Source organism: Penicillium psychrofluorescens (genome assembly GCF_964197705.1).
Source record: "Penicillium psychrofluorescens genome assembly, chromosome: 5".
In the NCBI taxonomy this organism is placed as follows: domain Eukaryota; kingdom Fungi; phylum Ascomycota; class Eurotiomycetes; order Eurotiales; family Aspergillaceae; genus Penicillium; species Penicillium psychrofluorescens.
Window position 1 is genome coordinate 1,780,012 of NC_133443.1, and position 18,953 is coordinate 1,798,964.

At 54.0% G+C, this 18,953-nt stretch overlaps 9 protein-coding genes across 9 annotated transcripts; 5 read left to right on the plus strand and 4 right to left on the minus strand.

The window, feature by feature from the left end:
* Positions 1–238: 238 nt before the first annotated feature.
* PFLUO_LOCUS7937 (uncharacterized protein) lies at positions 239–2,236 on the plus strand (the record flags this gene model as incomplete). The annotated part of the gene is made up of 4 exons (XM_073785622.1): positions 239–973; positions 1,028–1,631; positions 1,682–1,759; positions 1,815–2,236. 4 exons carry the CDS (start codon positions 239–241, stop codon positions 2,234–2,236), a joined length of 1,839 nt encoding a protein of 612 aa, XP_073641959.1.
* A 639-nt stretch (positions 2,237–2,875) lies between these two features.
* Positions 2,876–4,486, minus strand: PFLUO_LOCUS7938 (uncharacterized protein; the record flags this gene model as incomplete). The annotated part of the gene is made up of 1 exon (XM_073785623.1): positions 2,876–4,486. One exon carries the CDS (start codon positions 4,484–4,486, stop codon positions 2,876–2,878), a length of 1,611 nt encoding a protein of 536 aa, XP_073641960.1.
* A 1,166-nt stretch (positions 4,487–5,652) lies between these two features.
* On the plus strand, positions 5,653–8,046 carry PFLUO_LOCUS7939 (mRNA-capping enzyme subunit beta; the record flags this gene model as incomplete). The annotated part of the gene is made up of 3 exons (XM_073785624.1): positions 5,653–7,308; positions 7,357–7,806; positions 7,876–8,046. 3 exons carry the CDS (start codon positions 5,653–5,655, stop codon positions 8,044–8,046), a joined length of 2,277 nt encoding a protein of 758 aa, XP_073641961.1.
* A 264-nt stretch (positions 8,047–8,310) lies between these two features.
* Positions 8,311–9,669, minus strand: PFLUO_LOCUS7940 (uncharacterized protein; the record flags this gene model as incomplete). The annotated part of the gene is made up of 1 exon (XM_073785625.1): positions 8,311–9,669. One exon carries the CDS (start codon positions 9,667–9,669, stop codon positions 8,311–8,313), a length of 1,359 nt encoding a protein of 452 aa, XP_073641962.1.
* Positions 9,670–10,814: 1,145 nt separating this feature from the next.
* Positions 10,815–11,888, plus strand: PFLUO_LOCUS7941 (uncharacterized protein; the record flags this gene model as incomplete). Its single annotated transcript, XM_073785626.1, has 2 exons — positions 10,815–11,027; positions 11,127–11,888. 2 exons carry the CDS (start codon positions 10,815–10,817, stop codon positions 11,886–11,888), a joined length of 975 nt encoding a protein of 324 aa, XP_073641963.1.
* Positions 11,889–11,971: 83 nt separating this feature from the next.
* PFLUO_LOCUS7942 (uncharacterized protein) lies at positions 11,972–12,619 on the minus strand (the record flags this gene model as incomplete). The annotated part of the gene is made up of 2 exons (XM_073785627.1): positions 11,972–12,295; positions 12,353–12,619. The coding sequence occupies 2 exons, from the start codon at positions 12,617–12,619 to the stop codon at positions 11,972–11,974; spliced, it is 591 nt and encodes a 196-aa protein (XP_073641964.1).
* Positions 12,620–13,486: 867 nt separating this feature from the next.
* PFLUO_LOCUS7943 (uncharacterized protein) lies at positions 13,487–15,626 on the plus strand (the record flags this gene model as incomplete). Its single annotated transcript, XM_073785628.1, has 8 exons — positions 13,487–13,610; positions 13,661–13,737; positions 13,789–13,859; positions 13,913–14,204; positions 14,255–14,326; positions 14,378–15,094; positions 15,209–15,313; positions 15,378–15,626. The coding sequence occupies 8 exons, from the start codon at positions 13,487–13,489 to the stop codon at positions 15,624–15,626; spliced, it is 1,707 nt and encodes a 568-aa protein (XP_073641965.1).
* A 502-nt stretch (positions 15,627–16,128) lies between these two features.
* PFLUO_LOCUS7944 (uncharacterized protein) lies at positions 16,129–17,740 on the minus strand (the record flags this gene model as incomplete). The annotated part of the gene is made up of 2 exons (XM_073785629.1): positions 16,129–17,079; positions 17,108–17,740. 2 exons carry the CDS (start codon positions 17,738–17,740, stop codon positions 16,129–16,131), a joined length of 1,584 nt encoding a protein of 527 aa, XP_073641966.1.
* A 357-nt stretch (positions 17,741–18,097) lies between these two features.
* PFLUO_LOCUS7945 (uncharacterized protein) lies at positions 18,098–18,785 on the plus strand (the record flags this gene model as incomplete). The annotated part of the gene is made up of 2 exons (XM_073785630.1): positions 18,098–18,337; positions 18,453–18,785. The coding sequence occupies 2 exons, from the start codon at positions 18,098–18,100 to the stop codon at positions 18,783–18,785; spliced, it is 573 nt and encodes a 190-aa protein (XP_073641967.1).
* Positions 18,786–18,953: the final 168 nt, after the last annotated feature.

The window sequence follows — 18,953 nt, forward strand, 5'->3', positions numbered from 1 at the left end:
GCCATTGTGAATTCCCCTCCTTGATTCTGGATCTGGTATGGTCCCTGACGTCCTTGCCTCTTCGCTCAGAGCTGCTTTGAAGCTCGTCTTTCTCCCCGCCCGCCGCTCCCCTCCGCCATCTTGAGCCCTCCCGCACCCGCTGGCACCGATCCACGACAGGGAATCGGTGGAGCTCCCCCGCGGACAACAGATCGGTCCATCCCACTCGTCGCCCTCCTCATCTAGTGCTGGCTGCACCATGTCAAACCCTGCACAGCCCTTCGACTCCCCCCGCCGCTCATCTGTGTTCGGTCGCCAGCCAGAGGAGCTTCACATCCCATCCACCGGGCTGATTAACCCGAGCCTAGCGCGCCAGCCCTCTTCTCATGAATACCCAACCACTCCCGACGCCAGTGCATCGGTCCCCTCAATAACGGTGCAGCAGTTGCAGTACGCAAGCGCTAGTGGAGGCAACGGCAACAGTGCCCTGCCTGGAGCCCTCCAACCAGGAGGTCTCAATCGTCCCCCAGCTGTGTCTGCCAACACTGCCCCATCAGTGCTGCCTACCCTGCCACAGCAACAACAACAGTCACAACAAAGCCATCGCTCCAGCATGATCAACTCTCATGGACATTCTCGATCCAGCCCGGCGGGTTTTGAGCAGTCGCTGTACACACAACACAGTGCCCCAGAAGACTCCAAATTCCCCACCTCTCCTGGGGCTTTCCCACCGCACACCCCGCAAGGATCCAAGTATTCGCCTTTGGGACTGGCTGATATTCGGCCGTCGGCAGACCATTTGTTTGCTGGCTCGCTGATGAGTCCTGGCTCGTTACCATACAACGGAGAGACCCAGGTGCCAAGTAACAGCAACTATTTGGCCCCCTGGCCCATATATGCAGTGGATTGGTGCAAATGGCCCATTGCGGGAGGATCTGGCTCCTTTGGTGGCAAACTGGCCCTGGGGAGCTACTTAGAAGATAACCACAACTATGTTCGTGCCTCTTTGTCCCCCAGCTGCTTCGATGATACTAACATATGCTTCCAGATCCAAATTATAGACACACACTACTCTCAGCCAGATCCCGACACCCCAGATGCCGCCGCGGGAGAGATCAAACTGGATTATGTGAAGACCGCTGAGGCAACGCACTCTTACCCGGTGACTCGGATTCTTTGGGAGCCCCCCTCATCCCAGAAACAGTCCACTGATTTGCTGGCCACGTCTGGGGATCACCTTCGGTTATGGTCACTGCCCAGTTCTCAGCCTGTCCCGAGCTCGAATACCATCACGCGTCCTACGGGCCAGCAAAGTACACCCCCATCCAAGCTCTCCCCCTTGGCCCTGCTTTCGAATTCGAAATCTCCTGAGCATACCGCCCCGATCACATCCTTAGATTGGAATACGATTTCCCCTAGTCTGATTATCACGTCCAGCATTGACACCACCTGCACCATCTGGGATATCCCTACATTAACTGCCAAAACTCAGTTGATCGCCCACGACAAGGAAGTCTACGATGTGCGTTTTTGTGCGAATAGCGTCGACGTATTCGTCAGCTGCGGCGCTGATGGTAGTGTGCGTATGTTTGATCTGCGAAGCCTCGAACATAGCACTATCATCTATGAACCGTCCGACAAGAACGAAAAGCGTAAGTCATCTCTCCCATCTTCGAAATTTACAATACTCATTTTTGAATAGCGATGAGCCCCGGCAACGCCAGCCCATCTGGTCCGTCACACAACGGGCCCTGGCCTCCGCCACTGCTGCGGATTGCAGGTACGCAGCTTTGACTTTTCCAATCCCTCTGACAGAAGCTAATTGTCAATCACAGCATCTCCACATGACGCCCATCTCCTCGCCACCTTCTCCCAGGACTCGAGCGTCGTTCGCGTTCTTGACGTACGACAACCGGGCCAAGCCCTCCTCGAGCTCAAGGGCCATTCTGCAGCACTCAACTGTGTCGAGTGGTCACCAAACCGACGTGGCGTTCTCGCTTCCGGTGGCGATGACTCCCTCGTCCTCCTCTGGGACCTGATCAACCAACAGAACTCCGCACCTCTCTCTCCACCCGTCGCCCACACACCCGGTGCCCCGTCCGTGACTTCTGACCGTGGCCCCGCCGCCGCCTGGCAGTGTGACTATGAAGTCTCGAATATCAGCTGGTCCCCACAAGGTGGGCCGAACCCCTCGGGTCACCCGCGGGAGTGGCTTGGAGTTTGCGGCGGGAGAGGCATTTGGGGCGTTGCGCTATGAAAGCTAAAATTCATTTTCTTCTCTTTTTTTTGATTCGGTTAAGGATTCAAGGATCTTTTCTTTTGTGTGTTCTCTCTCCTGCATTAGATGGGTTTTCTCTTATGTCTTGATTTATCACTCTGTCCCAGCACAAATTCCTTTTGGAACATTCCCCGTTCATCGTCCCGACTTCTTTGTCCTTGCTATTGTTCCTGGTGGCCTTCCCATGACTGGTATTGGTGTGTCTGTCTCTGCATGGTGTCGAGTCGAGCGAGAACCCGTCCTTTTTTACGCTTGTTTGTGGTTGGCTGTTATAACCGATAGGCCCTCCTCTCGATCTGTTTTTGTTGGTACGAGTCAACGAATGAATGAAACACATATCGAAAGCCGAAAACCTGATTAAGGTCCCAAAGCAAACTCCTAGAATATATTCTTCGACACACATCCATCTATCCATATATACAAGGTAATACACAAAAATTGCAAGAGAAAGCCGTCTACCCAGCACAAATAACGGAGACAAGACTCGCGAAACCGCAAAGAGACGAAACGGGATATCCGGTGAATCGCGCAGCGCAGCAGGTAGCAAAAATACCCAAGTGAGACGGGAAACGAGAATGGTTTTTTCTTTCCTTCTCCAATTGATCATGAGGTACAACTTCATGCCATGTGTGGAGTGCTCAAGGTCGGAGGAGCAGATGGGGGTGATAGGCCTGGTTTCACGATGACACGATTCTCAAGCCAGCGCGCAAACTTCACGCTGGGAATATCGACTGCGCGCCAGAAAAGGTCACCCGCCCAGATGGAGACGGGCAGGCAGATGGACCATCCGATCAGAAACCCCATACAATATTGGAAATCAGTTTCCTTGCCGACAAGGCGCCAAATGGACGGCATGATGGCGTAGCCCAGTGAATGGAGAATGGGTCCGTGGACAATATAAAAGGCGTAGGAGATCTTGCCTAGGTATTGGGAGAACGAGTTGACGAAGAGAGTCTGGATGTCTGGGCAGTTGTTGATGGAGAAGACGACCAGCACGGCGCCGATGGTTTGTGGGAAGCGGTGCGGCTCGGGGTAGGGTTTTGGGGTGAGGTGCCACAGCCAACTGTAGAAAGGCGTCCATTTGAACCCGAGATTTGGCACCGAGCCGATGAAGAGCCCGATAATGAAGAGTGTGATCCACAGGCGGCGGCGCGAGAGCCGGATGGTCACCTTGGTCCCCGCACTGACGTGGAAATGCGCCTTGTCGTCCGCGACCGCGGCGGTCGGCGTGTTCGGGCGTTCCCATGTGCCATTGACCAAATCGATTTCGGCCATGAGCATACCAAATAAGAACAGGACGACGTCCCAGCGGCCGTAGCGCATGCAGAACCAGATCACGCACGCGACCAGCGGCATGCGGATTTTTGCTACCAAACGCGAGGTCGCAAGGATAGTCACGAACAGGACCATGGAGCAGCGGAATTCGACGGGGATGGTCCATAGGTGCGGGTTGTAGTAGTTGTAGTAGAGGTTCCAATCAAATGGGTTCAGGAGTGCGGCTAGGGTTTTGTAGAAGTCCCAAAATTGCTTGTTGAAGGATCTGTAGACGGAGGGGTGTTGTTCGTTGGTGCCGAGGATGGTGTGGCCTTCTTTAATGACACCGTGGGAGTAGTTGTAGAGACCGACGCGGGCCGCGATGAAGACGCAGAGGAGTCCAACGAAGGAGGGGATGTAGAGGCGCAGGCCACGGCGGAAGGTCGACGAGGCCAGGGTGGTGAATGTCTGATCGAATTGGCGGTTGCGGATGGTCTTGAGGGGTTTGTAGGAGAGGACATAGCCCGAGATGACGAAGAAAATGGCGACCTGGATATGGCCCGAGATCAACAGATGCAGGAAGGGCAGCTGGTGGATTCCGAAATTCTCGCCCGCGAATCCCCACCCGACGGCGACCTTCCAGGTGTAGGTGAAGAGGAAATGAAAGTTGAAGACCAGCAGACAGGCCCATCCGCGCAAGCCATCCAGCGCGGCGATGGCGTGCAGCTTGGCCGGCTCCGCGGACTCGCCCCCGACATACTGTTGCAGAAAACTGGGCGTGAGCCAGATGGTCAGTTTCCGAAATGTATTTTCCGCATTATCGAGCCAATCGTCCGACGGGTGGGAGTGCGAGAGGATATTGGACGGGTGAAATTGAGAGAAGCCGTTCCATCGTGTTGTGTCCCCGCCACCGGCTTCAATGTCGCCCGCGGGAATCGCATCGGCGGCGGATTTGGAAGAGCGGCGAATCGACATGGCGCGGGTCCCGTCCGTCGCGCTGATAATGCCTTTGACAGAGCCCGCGCTAGTAGTCGAGGAACATCAAGGCTTGTTTCCGTGGAAAATCAGGGGTCCGCGACGGTTGGTAAATGGGAGTTGGAGAACAGTTCAGGCGTCGGTGGGACCGTTTCCGCTGCCCCAGGGGCATACGTCAGCAGCGGACACGATAGCCAGGCTTGGCACGACAGACAGGCTTGGCAAGTTGAGCCGCACAGCGAATCAAGCAGTGACAACCCAAGAGTAGTAGGTTCTGTGCCTCTGTGCCTCTGTGCCTCTGTGCCGGTGTGCCGGTGTGTCTGTCTTGGTGTGGAAAGGAACAACGCGACAACACCTTCTCGGTCAGCTTTGGCCCCAGGCGGAGGAGGATGATCTGTTCCAATTGCGTCCAGTTTCACCCGTGTGCAGTCGCATCGGGGTGGTGATGTCAGCATAGGTGGCCTGTTTGAGGGTTCTTCACATTCGGCAATTGATGCGATGGATTACCATCGCGTCGCCTCGATTGCAAAGTTTACTTTTAGCACTTTATAAAGTTCACTACTTGAGAGCAGGTATAGTTCTCGTTCGTTGGACTCCGATCGAAGGAATGACTCAGCATTGTAGATCACATGACCCGGTATATACCACTCTGGCCTCAAGAGGAAGACAGGTGTATCAGGCAGGAGCAACAGGGTTAGCCGCTCGAATGTTCTGTTTGGTCCCCAGAACGAAGAGGGATGGGGGCCACAGCTCTCTCGCCCCCAAAGACCAAGAAAGGACAGCTCTAAGGCACCATCCTAGTCAATCAATGGAGCTAGACGACCTATCAGAGGTTCTTACCTATCCAACAGAGAGAAATTCGTACGAGATAGAAAAAAGTAGACCACTCACTTCTCCAAACATCCATCCCGACTCGCTCTCACTCACTTCTCTCGGTGCTCTATTTTGGCCTGTATACCCAAAGCGGCGATGATCCGCCCAGCTCCCTGAACTCGAACTTCTTCCTTCTCCCTCGCTTCCGTTCCCTCTTAGTCCTCCATCACCTCCCCACTCACCGCGGCCTTGTCTCTGCTCTGAACTCGACTCTGCCGCTGGGTTGGATGTCGCCTTCGATTGTTCCTTCGCATCGATAATTCTCGGTCGTCGCGACCCTGGATGCCGTCGCCATGGATTTGCGCACCATCATGAACAGCGACGCCGGCGGCGCCTCCAACCCTCCCGCCAGATCCTCGAGTCCTCCATCGGAGCCATCGCATCCGGCGCACGCCCATCAGCCGATGCCCTATCCTTCAGAATATGTTGCGCGACCCGCACAACCGCAGGCCCACCACGTTTCCCCCGATCGATCCTCACCCTACGGCCCGACCAAATCGCCCTACCAACAATTCAACGCACCACCGCCTCTGAACACTGCGGTACAATCGCATCGCAGCCAGAGCCCCCAATATGCACCGGCTCCCTATACGCCAGGAGCGCGAGATTCGTTCGGTGCGCCGCCACCGTATAACGCGCCGCAACCCGCCGCTCCACTGGCTTCACCATACACGCCACATCCCATGAGCGCGGGAGCCCAGCATCCCGATCAGCAGTCCTATTTTGCGCAGCAGCGTTCCCACTCTCTTCAGACGGTCACGGCGAACCCACGCGCCCCGAGCGAGTCCTTCCGGCCTCGCGACAGCCCACCGTCTGCCGCGCCGCAGTCTCTTCCACCGCAACATTTCTCTCCTTCTGCGCATCGCTCGGTCCCCAGTACGCCTCTTGGCCCACCGCCTGCCTTCTCGTCGCGTCGTTCGCCGTCATCTGCCCGCCCTCCGTCCTCCGGTCACGATTCTCCCCGAAACCCACTCTCTAGCCCGCGGCCCGCGCACGATGCCTTATCCCGTGATTCACCACAAACTCAGTCCCCAGCGACCCAGAAACACTTGTCGCCTCTCAGTTCTCGACCATCTGATCCAGCTCCCCAAATTACCCCTGCGGGGCTGAAGCAAGAACCGGTAGAGAGTGTGGGTTTCAAGCCCACCTCCCGAACGAACAACGTCGCCACTACCCCAGAGACCAGAGAAGCACCTCCAGTGGCAGGTCCGGGATCACATGTCGCGTCCGTTGCGCCAGGGATGCAGGTGGACAGCTCGCCTTCTGCGTTTGGGGCGCGCGCACCCTCGATGAAGATGGACATAGACCACGAGCCGGCTCCCCGCGCAAGCGTTGATGTACAACCACCCAAACCGAAGAGGAGGAGGTACAACGAGCCTCCTATCTATGCTAGGAGATCTGTTCGATCCAAAGGCAAATGCCCAATGATCCCAAACCAGCAGCCACCCATTCCAAAACATGCGAGACGCGCGCATCAGGATTCCTGGACCGAGCGCAGACGGTCGTCATCGGTAGCAGGGCCCGCGGTACACTCTCCGTCAATGGGTCGAGGGTCAATCGCGCCTTCAACCAACACCAATGGGCCCTCGGTGCAACAACCCCCGCCAGCAGCTTCAAAAGAAGTTGGCTCTCTTGGGCCATGGGAGCCTTCCATTACCGGATTCATTCCACATGAGGAAGTCACGAAGCGTCTCTGCGATTTCCTTTTCGAACATGTGGTATTGAGAAACGACGTGGCCGCTGGCGCCGCGGGCTCGGCCGCCGCGGGCTCGGCCGCCGCGGGCTCGGCCGCCGCGGGCCAGGGCGCGATTATTGAGGTTGAGGCGAAGTTAGGCCGTGTTCTGGACATGGATCGATCAGAGCGGCTGAATCTTCCTATCCTGACCGAGAGCGTTATTAATCGCAAGAACTCAATGCTCCGAACATCTTTTGAGAGCAATATGAGCATTGTAAGTTCCTGATTCGCATACCTACGACGGATACTAACCGTGTTACAGGAGCAACACCGGGCCATGAATAACTTTCTGAACGACGCTGTCAAAGAATCCCTACCGCATACGAACCCAAATCGCATTCCACTCTCATATGCGCATAAAAAGGAGCGAGACACATTCTACGAGGTCTCTGCGGCCGACCTACCGCCAGTGATCCGGCACAATTTGAACCCCCGACATAAACCCCGAGTCCGCGTGACGACTGACCAGCGCACTGGCGAGGTTCTTGCCAAGATCATCAAGTGTCGCGTCGCCGATTTCGATGTCTACAGCCCCAGCACCCACGTGGACTGGCGTGTGAGTGTGAACTTGGAAATGGAGTACGAGGGCGACATCCACAACCTCACCATCGCAGACGCAGCCAAAGGCGGCCGCGGCGAGCGCAACAAGGATCGCATGAGCTACCGACATTTGGCGTATCAGGTCGATTTGACACAGGTGGCTCGCGCCGAGGTGAGTTTAGGACCCAGATTGCTGTGCCACTCAAAAGCATGCACTGACCACATGACCTGTTGCTTCTAGCCTCCGACAAAAAATGATTTCGAGCACGAGCTCGAGATTGAGGCATCTGCTGCCGAAATCCGCCGCCAAGGTAACCTTGCCATGGAAGGTAACCCAAATAACCAGTACGAAGAGCTCGTCAAGGGGTTCGTGGACAATATCAGGATCTTGGCTCGTGCTGTTCCGCCTTGATAGCCTTGCCGGTTAACTGATTCTTGTAATATGTACACTTCTTTTTTTTTCTTCTTTTTGTTATCCGTTTGCGGGATATACTTTCTAAATATGGTTTTTTTTTATCCCACTTTATTTCACTTCGCATTACGCTATTTGGTTTGGTGACATACAGCACCAGACAAGGAGTTGTGGGACTTTTTATGTCTCGAGAGCGTTATCTTTTATTGTTCCAATGCATCCGAACCGAGTGGTGGTGGCCGTGGTGACTTTCTATCCATCTATCTATTCTTCCCAATGCTGTCGATGATTTACTAGAGCATCCACACCAGCCAGCCATTTCTTCCATATCTCGCCACTCCCTAGATTCAAGACCTTCTTCATCCGAGCATAGTCTCTTACTATATCATCTTCTCCTTCTGATTTGAGCTTCACGCTACTGTTTGGACCCCAGACCATCCACTTCTTTCCGCTAGCATCCCATGGCTCCAGTCCGTTCACGAAACGAATCCATGCGGATGCAAACTCCCGCGCCATGCGGCACTCATCTTTGTTTAACGCGTTGTCTAGATTCCCGAATAAATAGAGCAGTTCATGGGCATGGTATGCCGTTCCCTCGAACGCATTCGGGATGCGAGATCGCTGGTCGAAGTGATACATAAACAAGGTAGTACCATATAGCACATTTTTGGACAGACATGTCTGCGCCAGCACGTAATTGGGAATCTTGAAAATGGCATCGCCACACATATGTTCAACGCGGAGGAGCAGCTCCTCATGAGACAGATCCTTGTTGATCCCATAGTCATCCAGTATTCGGTCTGTGTATACCCCGTCCTCGATATAGGTTTGTAGAATTCGGCGAATACTCTCATAGTCCTCTTCCAGCAAATTGAGGTGGAAGATCACGCCTTCATGGTAGGTATCACCCAGCATAAGTCCCTCCAGCCAGCCTGGCGGAGCGTGGATATCCCGCGGGTCCGAATTTCCATAAAACCATCCATCCAGACAAGGATTCCCTGTGCCAGAGGCCACGCCCTGAATAAGTGGGGTTGCATTCGCAAGTTCCTGCTGCGGTACAACGCGGAGTCTGTCCAGGGCATCTGAGCTTGTAGGATCGATGTCAAAATGGCGACACACGTCCCCGAAGAACCGATCATGCCGCTTCATCGTCCACGCCGGGATAGCAGCAGATAATCCAGACATACACACTGCGCGATTGAAGATCGGTGGCTTCGCTGCTAGGAGCTGGTTACTGATGGATATACCACCAGCGGACTCGCCCACCGCCGTGACATTGTGGGCGTCTCCGCCCAGGAACGGGATATACCGCTGCACCCACTCGAACGCAACCTGCTGATCTGTGAATCCGAAGTTCCCACTACCGGCAAACCCATCGCGCGCCAGCTCGCGCGCAATAGCGTCGCCGGCGAGGAATCCGCCAATGCCGACGCGGTAGTTGAAGTTGACGACTATGATGGGTTGGCTGATGGCGACGCTGTGGGAAACAAGGTTGACTGCATCGAAAATTGGGAGGTTGGCGCCGCCATAGAGCAGGGATCCGCCGTGGACATACACCAGGACGGGAAATGGTGCTTTGTTGGTGGTATTTGGGTTGATGGCGCAGGGAATGACGATGTTCATCACCAGAGCGGATAGTTCATCTACATAAGGTGGATTGGGAAAATGCGCTGCTGGTGGGACAGGGACTAGGTCGTCGCTGTCGTCGCCGTCGATTTTAGGGCTTGGGCAGTCATTTCTGTGGTCCTGTTAATGAGAGATATATTTTTTTCGCTTGGGTAGGTCTGCTATACCCTAATCGAGTCCCATCATGATGTCCCCCTTTCCATGCCGTCTTTAATATTGATCGTGTCCAACGCTTTGATAGGTGAGCATATGGAATGCCACAAAATTGCTGCACACCGGTTTCATATTGTAATCCGTCCAATGTGCCCAGGCCGGGGATGGAGGTGCAGCAGGTTGAACTAGGGCTTTGGAACGACATTTTTTTTTCAATATATCCAATGAAGAGCTTTCGAATAAGACGTCCGGAATGCAATATATCTCTCCAACTCATCCCAGATGCCATGTCCTGCCGCGTTATAGTCCAAGATCATTCCCATCCAGCCCCGATCAGGCAGTCAGACCCGTTATCGCGCACTGCCCAAGCGCTGATCCACACCTGCCTTCTCTCCCCGCATTTCTACTTCCCGCGCAGCGTTGCCAACGGTCTTCGTGCAAGGATTCACTTCAATCAGGCATGTCGACCCGCTCACATCAAGGCTGCTGGACATGCAAGACCCGTCGACGGCGCTGCGATAACGCCCGTCCGACGTGTCGGAACTGCGAGCAGCGCGGCGTCGCCTGCGAGGGCTATGAGGTTCGGCTGCGATGGGGCTCGGGGATTGCCTCGCGCGGTAATTTTATGGGCGCTGATAAGCCCGTTAAGGAGAGTGTGCCGCAGAGGCAAAAGGGTAGACAGAGAGATCTGAGTAGAGAACGGAGGAGGGCCGCAGGGGCGCGGCAGTTGGATTCGGATAGTCGGTTGCCTTCCTATATGTTTTCATTTTCTCTGCCGTCTGATATTGACAGGCAGAATATGTAGATGTGATGACCGCCAGCGATGAGCAGGGGAGTTCACCCGGGCAAGACACAAGCAGCAGCGATGAGGCCCTGTTCAAAGAATGTGAGTGACTGACTCCTGGAAACTCAGGTCATTCGAAGACTGATCAGGCGCAGTCTTGCACTCGGGCATCAATGTTCTTCACTCAACAACTGCAAAGGAGAGCATGCTCCAACCGCGTCTCCCGGAGCTCTGCCGGGAATCCAGCGCACTATACACGACCTGCCTGGCCTTCCAGCTCTCACTTGCACCCAGTCTGACCCCGCGGTTCTTCGAGTACTTCGATGCCGCGCTTCGAACATTTCGGTCAGAGCTGGCATGCAGCACCACCCTGTTGGATGGAACGCTGGCCGCTGGCCTGCTGTTGTGTAGCGTCGGCGTACGTCACCCGTCTCCCTTTGCCCCGAACTCCATGTTTCAGGTACTCCGGAGATAAAAAGCAACATAAGCTTCTGACAGAAAACTCTCTATTGTCCAGCTGATGCATGGGTTTCCATGGACGATGCATCTGGAAGGTATGCACAACATCCTGCTTGAGAACCTGCATCGCCCATCCGCCCGGTCCAAGTTCCGCACGCATCTTCTGGAGGTCATGGGGGTGATGGACTTTCCGATCTTTGTGATCGGGCGCCAGACTCCCTGTATTGGGATTTGGAGGAGCTATTGCCAGCGCGCAGAACCCAAAGAAGGCGTTGAGCCTGTGAGTGGCCTGCCTCGCTCCCTTCTGGATCTGTTCGCGGGCATTGGCATCGAAACAACTGAGCAGAGCTTTTGGGACTGGCCTGGAAATCCTGGAGACTTCTTGCAATGCTATCTGTGGGAAGCACACCGACTGGCAGGTATCCTCACACTGCGACAGCAAGCTCGCCTACCTGGAAAGCAGCAGTCCTCGAGTGTCTCAGCGTGGCGTCAGCCCGGCGCATGTCCTGCGGATGCAACGATTCTTGTAGGGCGGATTCTGGCCAATCTTGACGCTTTGCGTTTGGCATGTGCTGAGCGTCCGGAAGAGGACACCTTCATCCAGAATGCGAAGAATTATCCTCTGTTTGTTGCCGGGCTAGAAATCACCGTTCTGCGTCCCCGACCTGACTGGCAGAAGAAAATCCGGAGCTTTCTTCTTCTCACACGTCAGGATGAGTTGATTCTAAGTTTACTGGAGGAGATGTGGCGGCGAGACGACCCAAATTTTAGTGTAGACCAGGTAGCCCAAGAAAGGGGAATTGAAATGGGGCTGCTGTGACCCGATTCGGCTGTCTATGTTTCACTCTTTGCACAACGTCGCCACTATCCTTGGTGCGAAGGCCTTCTCTTTCTCTTTTACTACTATCGAGCTTCGTCCCTTTCCTCCGAGCGAATCATCACCCAGTATTTCACTTTTGCCTCGTCATCCGCCAGCTCCACCTCTTCCACTACCCGAAACCCGAAACTCTCATAGAACTTGATATTCTCCTGCCGCGTGCACTCCAGATACACCGAATCGTGCTCGATATGCTCGAGAATCCATTTGATCACGCCCCCGCCAACGCCGCGTGATTGCAGCGCCGGATGCACAGCGACGACCTCGAGGTACCACAGTCGCCGGCGTGGGTATTTTGTTTGCAAAGAGAGCAAGCTGGTTTCATGAGCGCCAAGGAGCTTGGCAAGACGCTGGATAGAAGTCGGTAAGGGTATGGGATGATGCGATAGGGGAAGAGGTCGGCCTACCTTGTCGTCTGCTCCACTATCTCGAGCCGGATACAGCATATCAAGCAGCCACAGCTTGCACGAGAGCAATATCAGGGACAGGGACCACGACACCCTATCCTTGGGAGGAAAAAGGAAAACAACAGCTCCTGCATCTGCATTGCTGAAGCTGGGATCTGGCTCTTCCGACGTAGAGACCTGTACAACTTTCTCAGGTGTTATGGCCGAGGCACCATCAGCTGCTGGGAAAGGAGCGTTCTGGATCTTGTGTGGAAACGTGCGTGCCATTTGGAATGCTCCAGCGGAGCGAAGCACTTGGCCCTCGAGTATCACTCGCTGAACCCGACGATATTGCCATTTCCATGACTCGCCGTCCAGCTGGCTCCACGGCGGCGCGTTGGGGCGTAGCCATCGAATCAATGGATCAGACGAGAATGCCAGGCTTACTGTTCGCGCGACTGAGGGAATATCACAGTCTGTAGAATGAATGATTATTAGTTTCGCTGAATGTTGGTGAAATGGGATCTTTCAAGAACCTTTCTGCAAAGAAAAGAGATCCAGTTTGACTACACGCTTGCTGGTCATATCTCCGGATAGCCTTCGAGTGTCGTGAGCAGAAGTAGCCCATTTCATTGCTCCGGAGAAGTTGTAGATGGACAATCAAGTATCGCGGCGGATACTATCGAGCTCACCTAGAGCGACAGTCCGAGCGTCGATCTGCATCGTAGCTCCGTCTGACTGGGTTCGACTTGCGGCGTTATCAAGCGATGGCCATTTTGCGTCCACCTTCCAATCACAGTATATTCGACACGAAAGACCAACGCAGAGCCATGGCGAGCATTACACTTCAACATACCCGACCTCCCCAAGCCCCTAGTCGCGGCGCTCCATTCCTATTCAGGAAGGTCGACACACTCCAGCCCTAAAAGCTCACCATGTGGAGACAGCGATAGTCATCCCCAGATCCGCGAGGGGCTATCTCCGCATGTCTAGGTCTACGCCACTGGCCTCGAGATAGAGCGGTATCTGCGTATCTCGCTTCGTACCCAGTACGGTGGCGTGCAAGATAGTCCGTTCGTCTATCATGTGGCCGGTCGTGTCTACAACCCAGACACAGGAAAAATTCTATATATCGACTGTTGCACCATCGCATGCATGGCAGGATCTCGGGCAAATCCCAGCGAGAACGATCTTCTTCTCCCCGAGCGAGACATGGCCCGAAACTTTGAAGAGGCTGGCGATGCCAATCTGCCCCCGGGCACTTTTCGGTTGATTCGAGGTATTTCTTTTCTTCCTGATTGACACTACGGAAGGCTGATGTCTCTTTAGAAGATGGAATTGATCTCCATGGTCAGCGAACCGTGATGCTCGACCCAATCCCGTCGAGCGACCCTAATGAACCCCTAGTATGTTGCATCGTGGGTTTCTGCTTGTTCAGGTCTGATACTAGGCCACAGAATTGGAGCACGCTTCGAAAAACAGTTAACTTCACCATTGTGCTGGCTATGACAGCCATCATTTTCACAGCGTAGGTTAAATATCAGACTATTTGGACTCGTTAGTAACCCCCAGCCCTCGCAGGCTCTCCATCCAGTCCATTTTCTGGCAGCAGATGGTCGTCAACCTCCATGTCTCTTATACTCAACTCAACCAAGCCATGTCGGTGAATTATGTCGGTCTTGCAATGGGATGCGTGTTCTTCATTCCTCTCGCGAAAAAATACGGCCGGCGCCCCGTGTACATTGTGTCGACGGCGCTGATGCTGGTCACTACCTTTTGGACCGCCAACATGCACAGCCTAACAGAGCTGTACGTCACCAATCTCCTACAAGGCCTGGGCGGTGCAACGAATGAAGCTATCGCGGAGATTACCGTAACTGAGCCCTGATTTGATGGTTATACCAGCCGGCTAACGTTACACAGATTGCCGATCTGTTCTTCGTCCACCACCGAGGCACCATGAATGGCCTGTACATGACCATGGTTATGATTGGTGTATGTATCCATGTCCGAGATTGGGTGCTTATGCTGATAATTCCACAACAGAGCTTCCTGACTCCCATGGCGGCGGGTGTCCAGGCTACCGCCCAGGGCTGGCGCTGGTCGTACCGTACCATGGGGATCTTCAATGCTATTCTCATGGTCATATTTCTGGTTGCCTACGAGGAAACCAAGTACGTGCCTGTCCTCACAGGCCAGGTGCACTCCGGATCAAGCGATGACGATTTGTCGGACACCGCTAAAGATCTCGACCAGCAGGCTTTCAGGACCAAGGCCCAAGCAGATACTAAGACCTCCATCCCTGTCGAGCCCAATAATCTGCACCGCGAGCTAGATCTGACTATTCCTCATAATTCATGGCGCAAGCGCCTCGCCCTGGTAACGGCTACTCCAGAGCCCATCTGGCCGCACTACTATCGCCCCTTCTATGTGCTCATCTGTTTCCCGCCGGTCATGTTCGCCGCCCTTCAGTACGCTGCCGGTGTCATATGGCTGACCATCACGGCGAATGTCCTGTCTCTCGTATTCCCGCTGGCACCCTATCATTTCACACCCGAGCAGATCGGATTCATGAGCCTAGGTCCATTTATTGGCAACCTTATCGGCGCCGTCTACGGCGGTGTCCTGGGAGATTGGTCGATTCTGTACTTCTCCCGCCGAAACAAGGGATTTTATGAGCCGGAAATGCGTCTGTACATCCTGCACCTACCGGCAGTGGCCATGGCAGGCGGTTTGATTATGTTCGGTGCCACCATTTCTCGGGTAAGGTTACACTGCGCGCAGCACCACCTGCATTTGCATCTAGCATATTTTTTTTTGGAATTTTTGTTTCGCCCGGACATCTCCGACCCCGCTAACTTCTCGGTCTTGTTACAGGGTATGCACTGGATCTATCCCAGTGTCGGTGGCGCACTGTTCGGCTTCGGCCTTGGCAGCATCAGCGATGCCGCGTTGACTCTCGTGATTGATAGTTATCGTGATGTATGTATATACACCACCCCATGTGTGTGCCGGGCTCCCTTGCTAATAAAATTGTCTACTATAGATCACCGGTGATGCCTTTACAGGGGTGGCCTTCGTCCGCAATGCGGCCAGTATCGGCATCCCTTTCGCCATCTCCCCGTGGATGAAACATGATGGTCTGCAGAACATGTTTATTGCCTGTGGCTTCATATGTCTGGGCGTTACCATGTCTATTATCCCCATGATAATATTCGGCAAGGATGCACGCCGTGCCATGGCGGCGCGGTATTACCGCATGGTCGAGGAGCAGGGACATGCGCTGGGACACTGACGTTGTTGCACCCGTGTCCGACGTCTTGGGTCGTTTTGTTGGCTTCTGGAATTTCTCTGATGTCTTTGTGCGAGGGGGAAGAAATATAGTTGCCTGGCCTAGGGATATTTTCTTGTGCGATTTTAGTTCTGTTTTTTCCTTTCCTTTCTTTTTTTCTTGATCAGCTCTGGACATAGCCGTGACGTATAATTGCATGCCGTCGTTTTGCTTTTTTTTTGGTGAAATAATTAGATAAAACGGCCATATGCGGAAGGTTCTCAGTCTTTTTCCATTCATTTAGAATCATAATGTATGCATAGTAGGTCCTGATATGAAGTCTTAGATCTCATGATACGCTAGATACGAAGAGAACAGGAACGCAAGCCAACGTACCAGCTTTCTGTCTGAGCTCTAATAAAACGTGGATCGCTATTGTTAGGCAGACAAAAGAAAATAATCAAAGAGAAAATAAGCAAATTACACAGCGTGACCAGGCCGAAACCCTATCGCAACCCTCCTCGTTCTACAGATTCGCCTGGCGACGATTGTCAGCCACAGTATCTGGCAACTCCGCGGCAGCAATTCTTTCTTCAGAAACAAGCATCTGGTCTGGAAACCACGAGATATCGACGTCAGCAGTTGGGGCAAGTCGGCGGTCCTGCACGAGGAGCATGGTGGCCAGGGCCTTGCCGCACAGCCAGGCCTGCACCATACCATCGCCACCAAAAGCTGCACACACCCATTCGGCACCGTTACTGTGAGAGGGAGAGGAGGAGTCACTACCGCCACTGCCACGACGTGTCATCGAAGCAGGCAACCGTCCCACCCAGGGGAACCCGTCTGAGCTGAAAGCCATGTTGCCCGTCCACATTGCCTGAACGGGATCGCCGTTCACACGGCCCCAGGCCTGGCGGCCGAAGATGGCGCTCAAAGCGCCCGAGAGGTGGATGTCAATGTACAGGCTTAGGGTTGAGTCTGTTGCGATGCCCAGATCGGCAATCCCGCCGCCCTCACCCTGCGCGAATCCGCCGCCAAGCATCATCTGGCCACCTGGAAGCTGGGTAAGGTAGTCGAAGCCACGCTCGTAATTGAAAAGCCAGGAATGTTCTTTTGCCTGGCATGGGAACCGGTCACCGGGTGTCTGCGCCGACATCTGTCCACGCACGGGGAAGATGCGTCCACGCAGGCCTGGGACCAAGTGGCCAACATGTGCGTTGGTGCAATGAATGACGTGATGGGCAAATATGGTGCCCCGGCTAGTCTCGACCTTGTAGCGCGGCTCCTTGGTTGAAGATGTGTTGTGGATAGCGGTCACGGCTGTGTGTTCTTCGACGCGGAAATCCTGCGGATGCTCTTCCAGCAGACGGGACAACATGCCTGTCACAAACTTGTATGGCCACAGAGCGCCAGCTGGACCAGTAATGACGCCTCGCGAGCGAGAAAGCCCGAACTCCTGAGGTGGGGTGAGAATGAGCTGATAATCGTATAGGAGCGGGACTCACCTTCGGAATAGCATCGGCCTCATAGGCAGTCCACTCCGCTGACTCTTCAGGGAGACCTTCTTGAAACTTTTGCAGTCTATCCAGTGCCCCTTTGAACGAGTCATCTTCGAAAAACACACTGAGGAATTGCACCTTGCGAGCCTGCGCCTCCTCCGTTAAACCAAACTCATCCGCAACCCGAAGCATCTCTTTCAGGTGCGACAGACGGAACCGTAATGTCTTGCGCGCAGCGTCCTCGCCAAAGACTTTGGCAAGCTCAGCATATTCATCTGCGGTTTCGAGTATGTGGCCGCCATTACGGCCTGTGGCACCGCTACAAATGCCGCGAGCCTCGAGCATGACGACGGCTGGGTGTGTCGACGTGGAAGAATCCCGAGCACGGCATTGTAGTAGCGTACGTGCAATAGAGACGCCCGTAATTCCAGAGCCGATGATTACGATATCGCTTTCGCTGGGCAATGTAGTCGTAGTCGGGGTCTGCTGGGTGAAGCGCGGATGCGGCTCTTGGAGCCAGAAGGAGGAGGTTGTGGTTGAGCCTGGAATACCTGGGTCAGAAAAAATGCGGTCCAGAGCTTGCTGGCGAGCTGTGACAGAAATCGTGTCATCGCTGAGAAGAGCTTGAGCGAACGGCATGGTGGGTGAGGAAATGGAGAGAAAAAAGAGTATGATGGTGGGAAGAAGAAAGTTGGAGTAAAGCTGAAATTAGCCGGCCTCTGCCTGCTAGAAGTAAACAGCCTCGCTAATCAGATACTACCTCTTGTACCTGCCCTGTTTGATGCCTGGCCAGATTCTGATTTTCAGAAAGCCTATAATACCGAGATCAGATAAACTTGGGGTGGGACGACCTACTTGTTTGGGAGTGCGGAGACTTCGGGCTTCATAGATATCCATCGTTCGAGTCCGCCCAGAGCGCATACAAAAGAGACGTTTTTCATTCTCTCACATATCTTAACTATCTTCCTACCTTATCTCATCATTATCATAGTCATCATGTCTGCCTCTCCGTCTCCAGGTAATGACTTCTTTCCGCAGGGTCCGCGCATGCGCCAGCCCTCGCTCTCGTTCCTGTACCGGCTTGAATGTGACATTGCCAAAGAGGAGATTAATATCGGTGCACCCCACAATGCAGGCATCATTCGTAGTATTGCCAACATTGTCCGCGGCAGCATGAAAGGACGCGGCATCGAGGGCGAAGTGCTTCCGCTAGGTGGAGCAGATTGGGCAACCGTGGTAAAAGGAACACATGTCAGTTAGAATTTTCTATTTTCCACTGATTATTTTGGAGCTTCTTTTCCTTGGCTCTCTATCTCTTTTATCTCTGCTTCCCCTATACTAATCTTCGCAGTCCATGACCCTAGACGCCCGTTACACCGTCCGCACAACAGACAACCATTACCTCTACATTCGCGCACACGGGCTCTACCGGCCCGGTACAGGCACAGAGTACGCAAATCATGTGGAAGCCAACCCAGAAATGGTTCCACCGGCGACAGTATCGCAGGACGACGTCGAATTCTTCTCGCACTTACGGATTGAGACCGGACCTGGGCCGTACAACTGGCTGAACGGGTTGGTGTGCCTTGGAATAATGACATGCGAGGGGGAGAAGATCTGGATTGACGCGTACCATTTGACCAATTTCCCGGGCGTTCGGCCAGAAGACGTGGTGGCGCGGTGAGCAATAGCGAGATGAGGGCTTATGCTTTCTAGTGGATTAGACGTGACTTGTAACCAGATTGGAGGATTGATTAAGTGATTAATTGATAGAGGGATCAACCTCTACCTGGCATTTAGAACAATGTTCCTCTAAAACACTAAATACGATTTAGATAAAAGCCAGAGACCG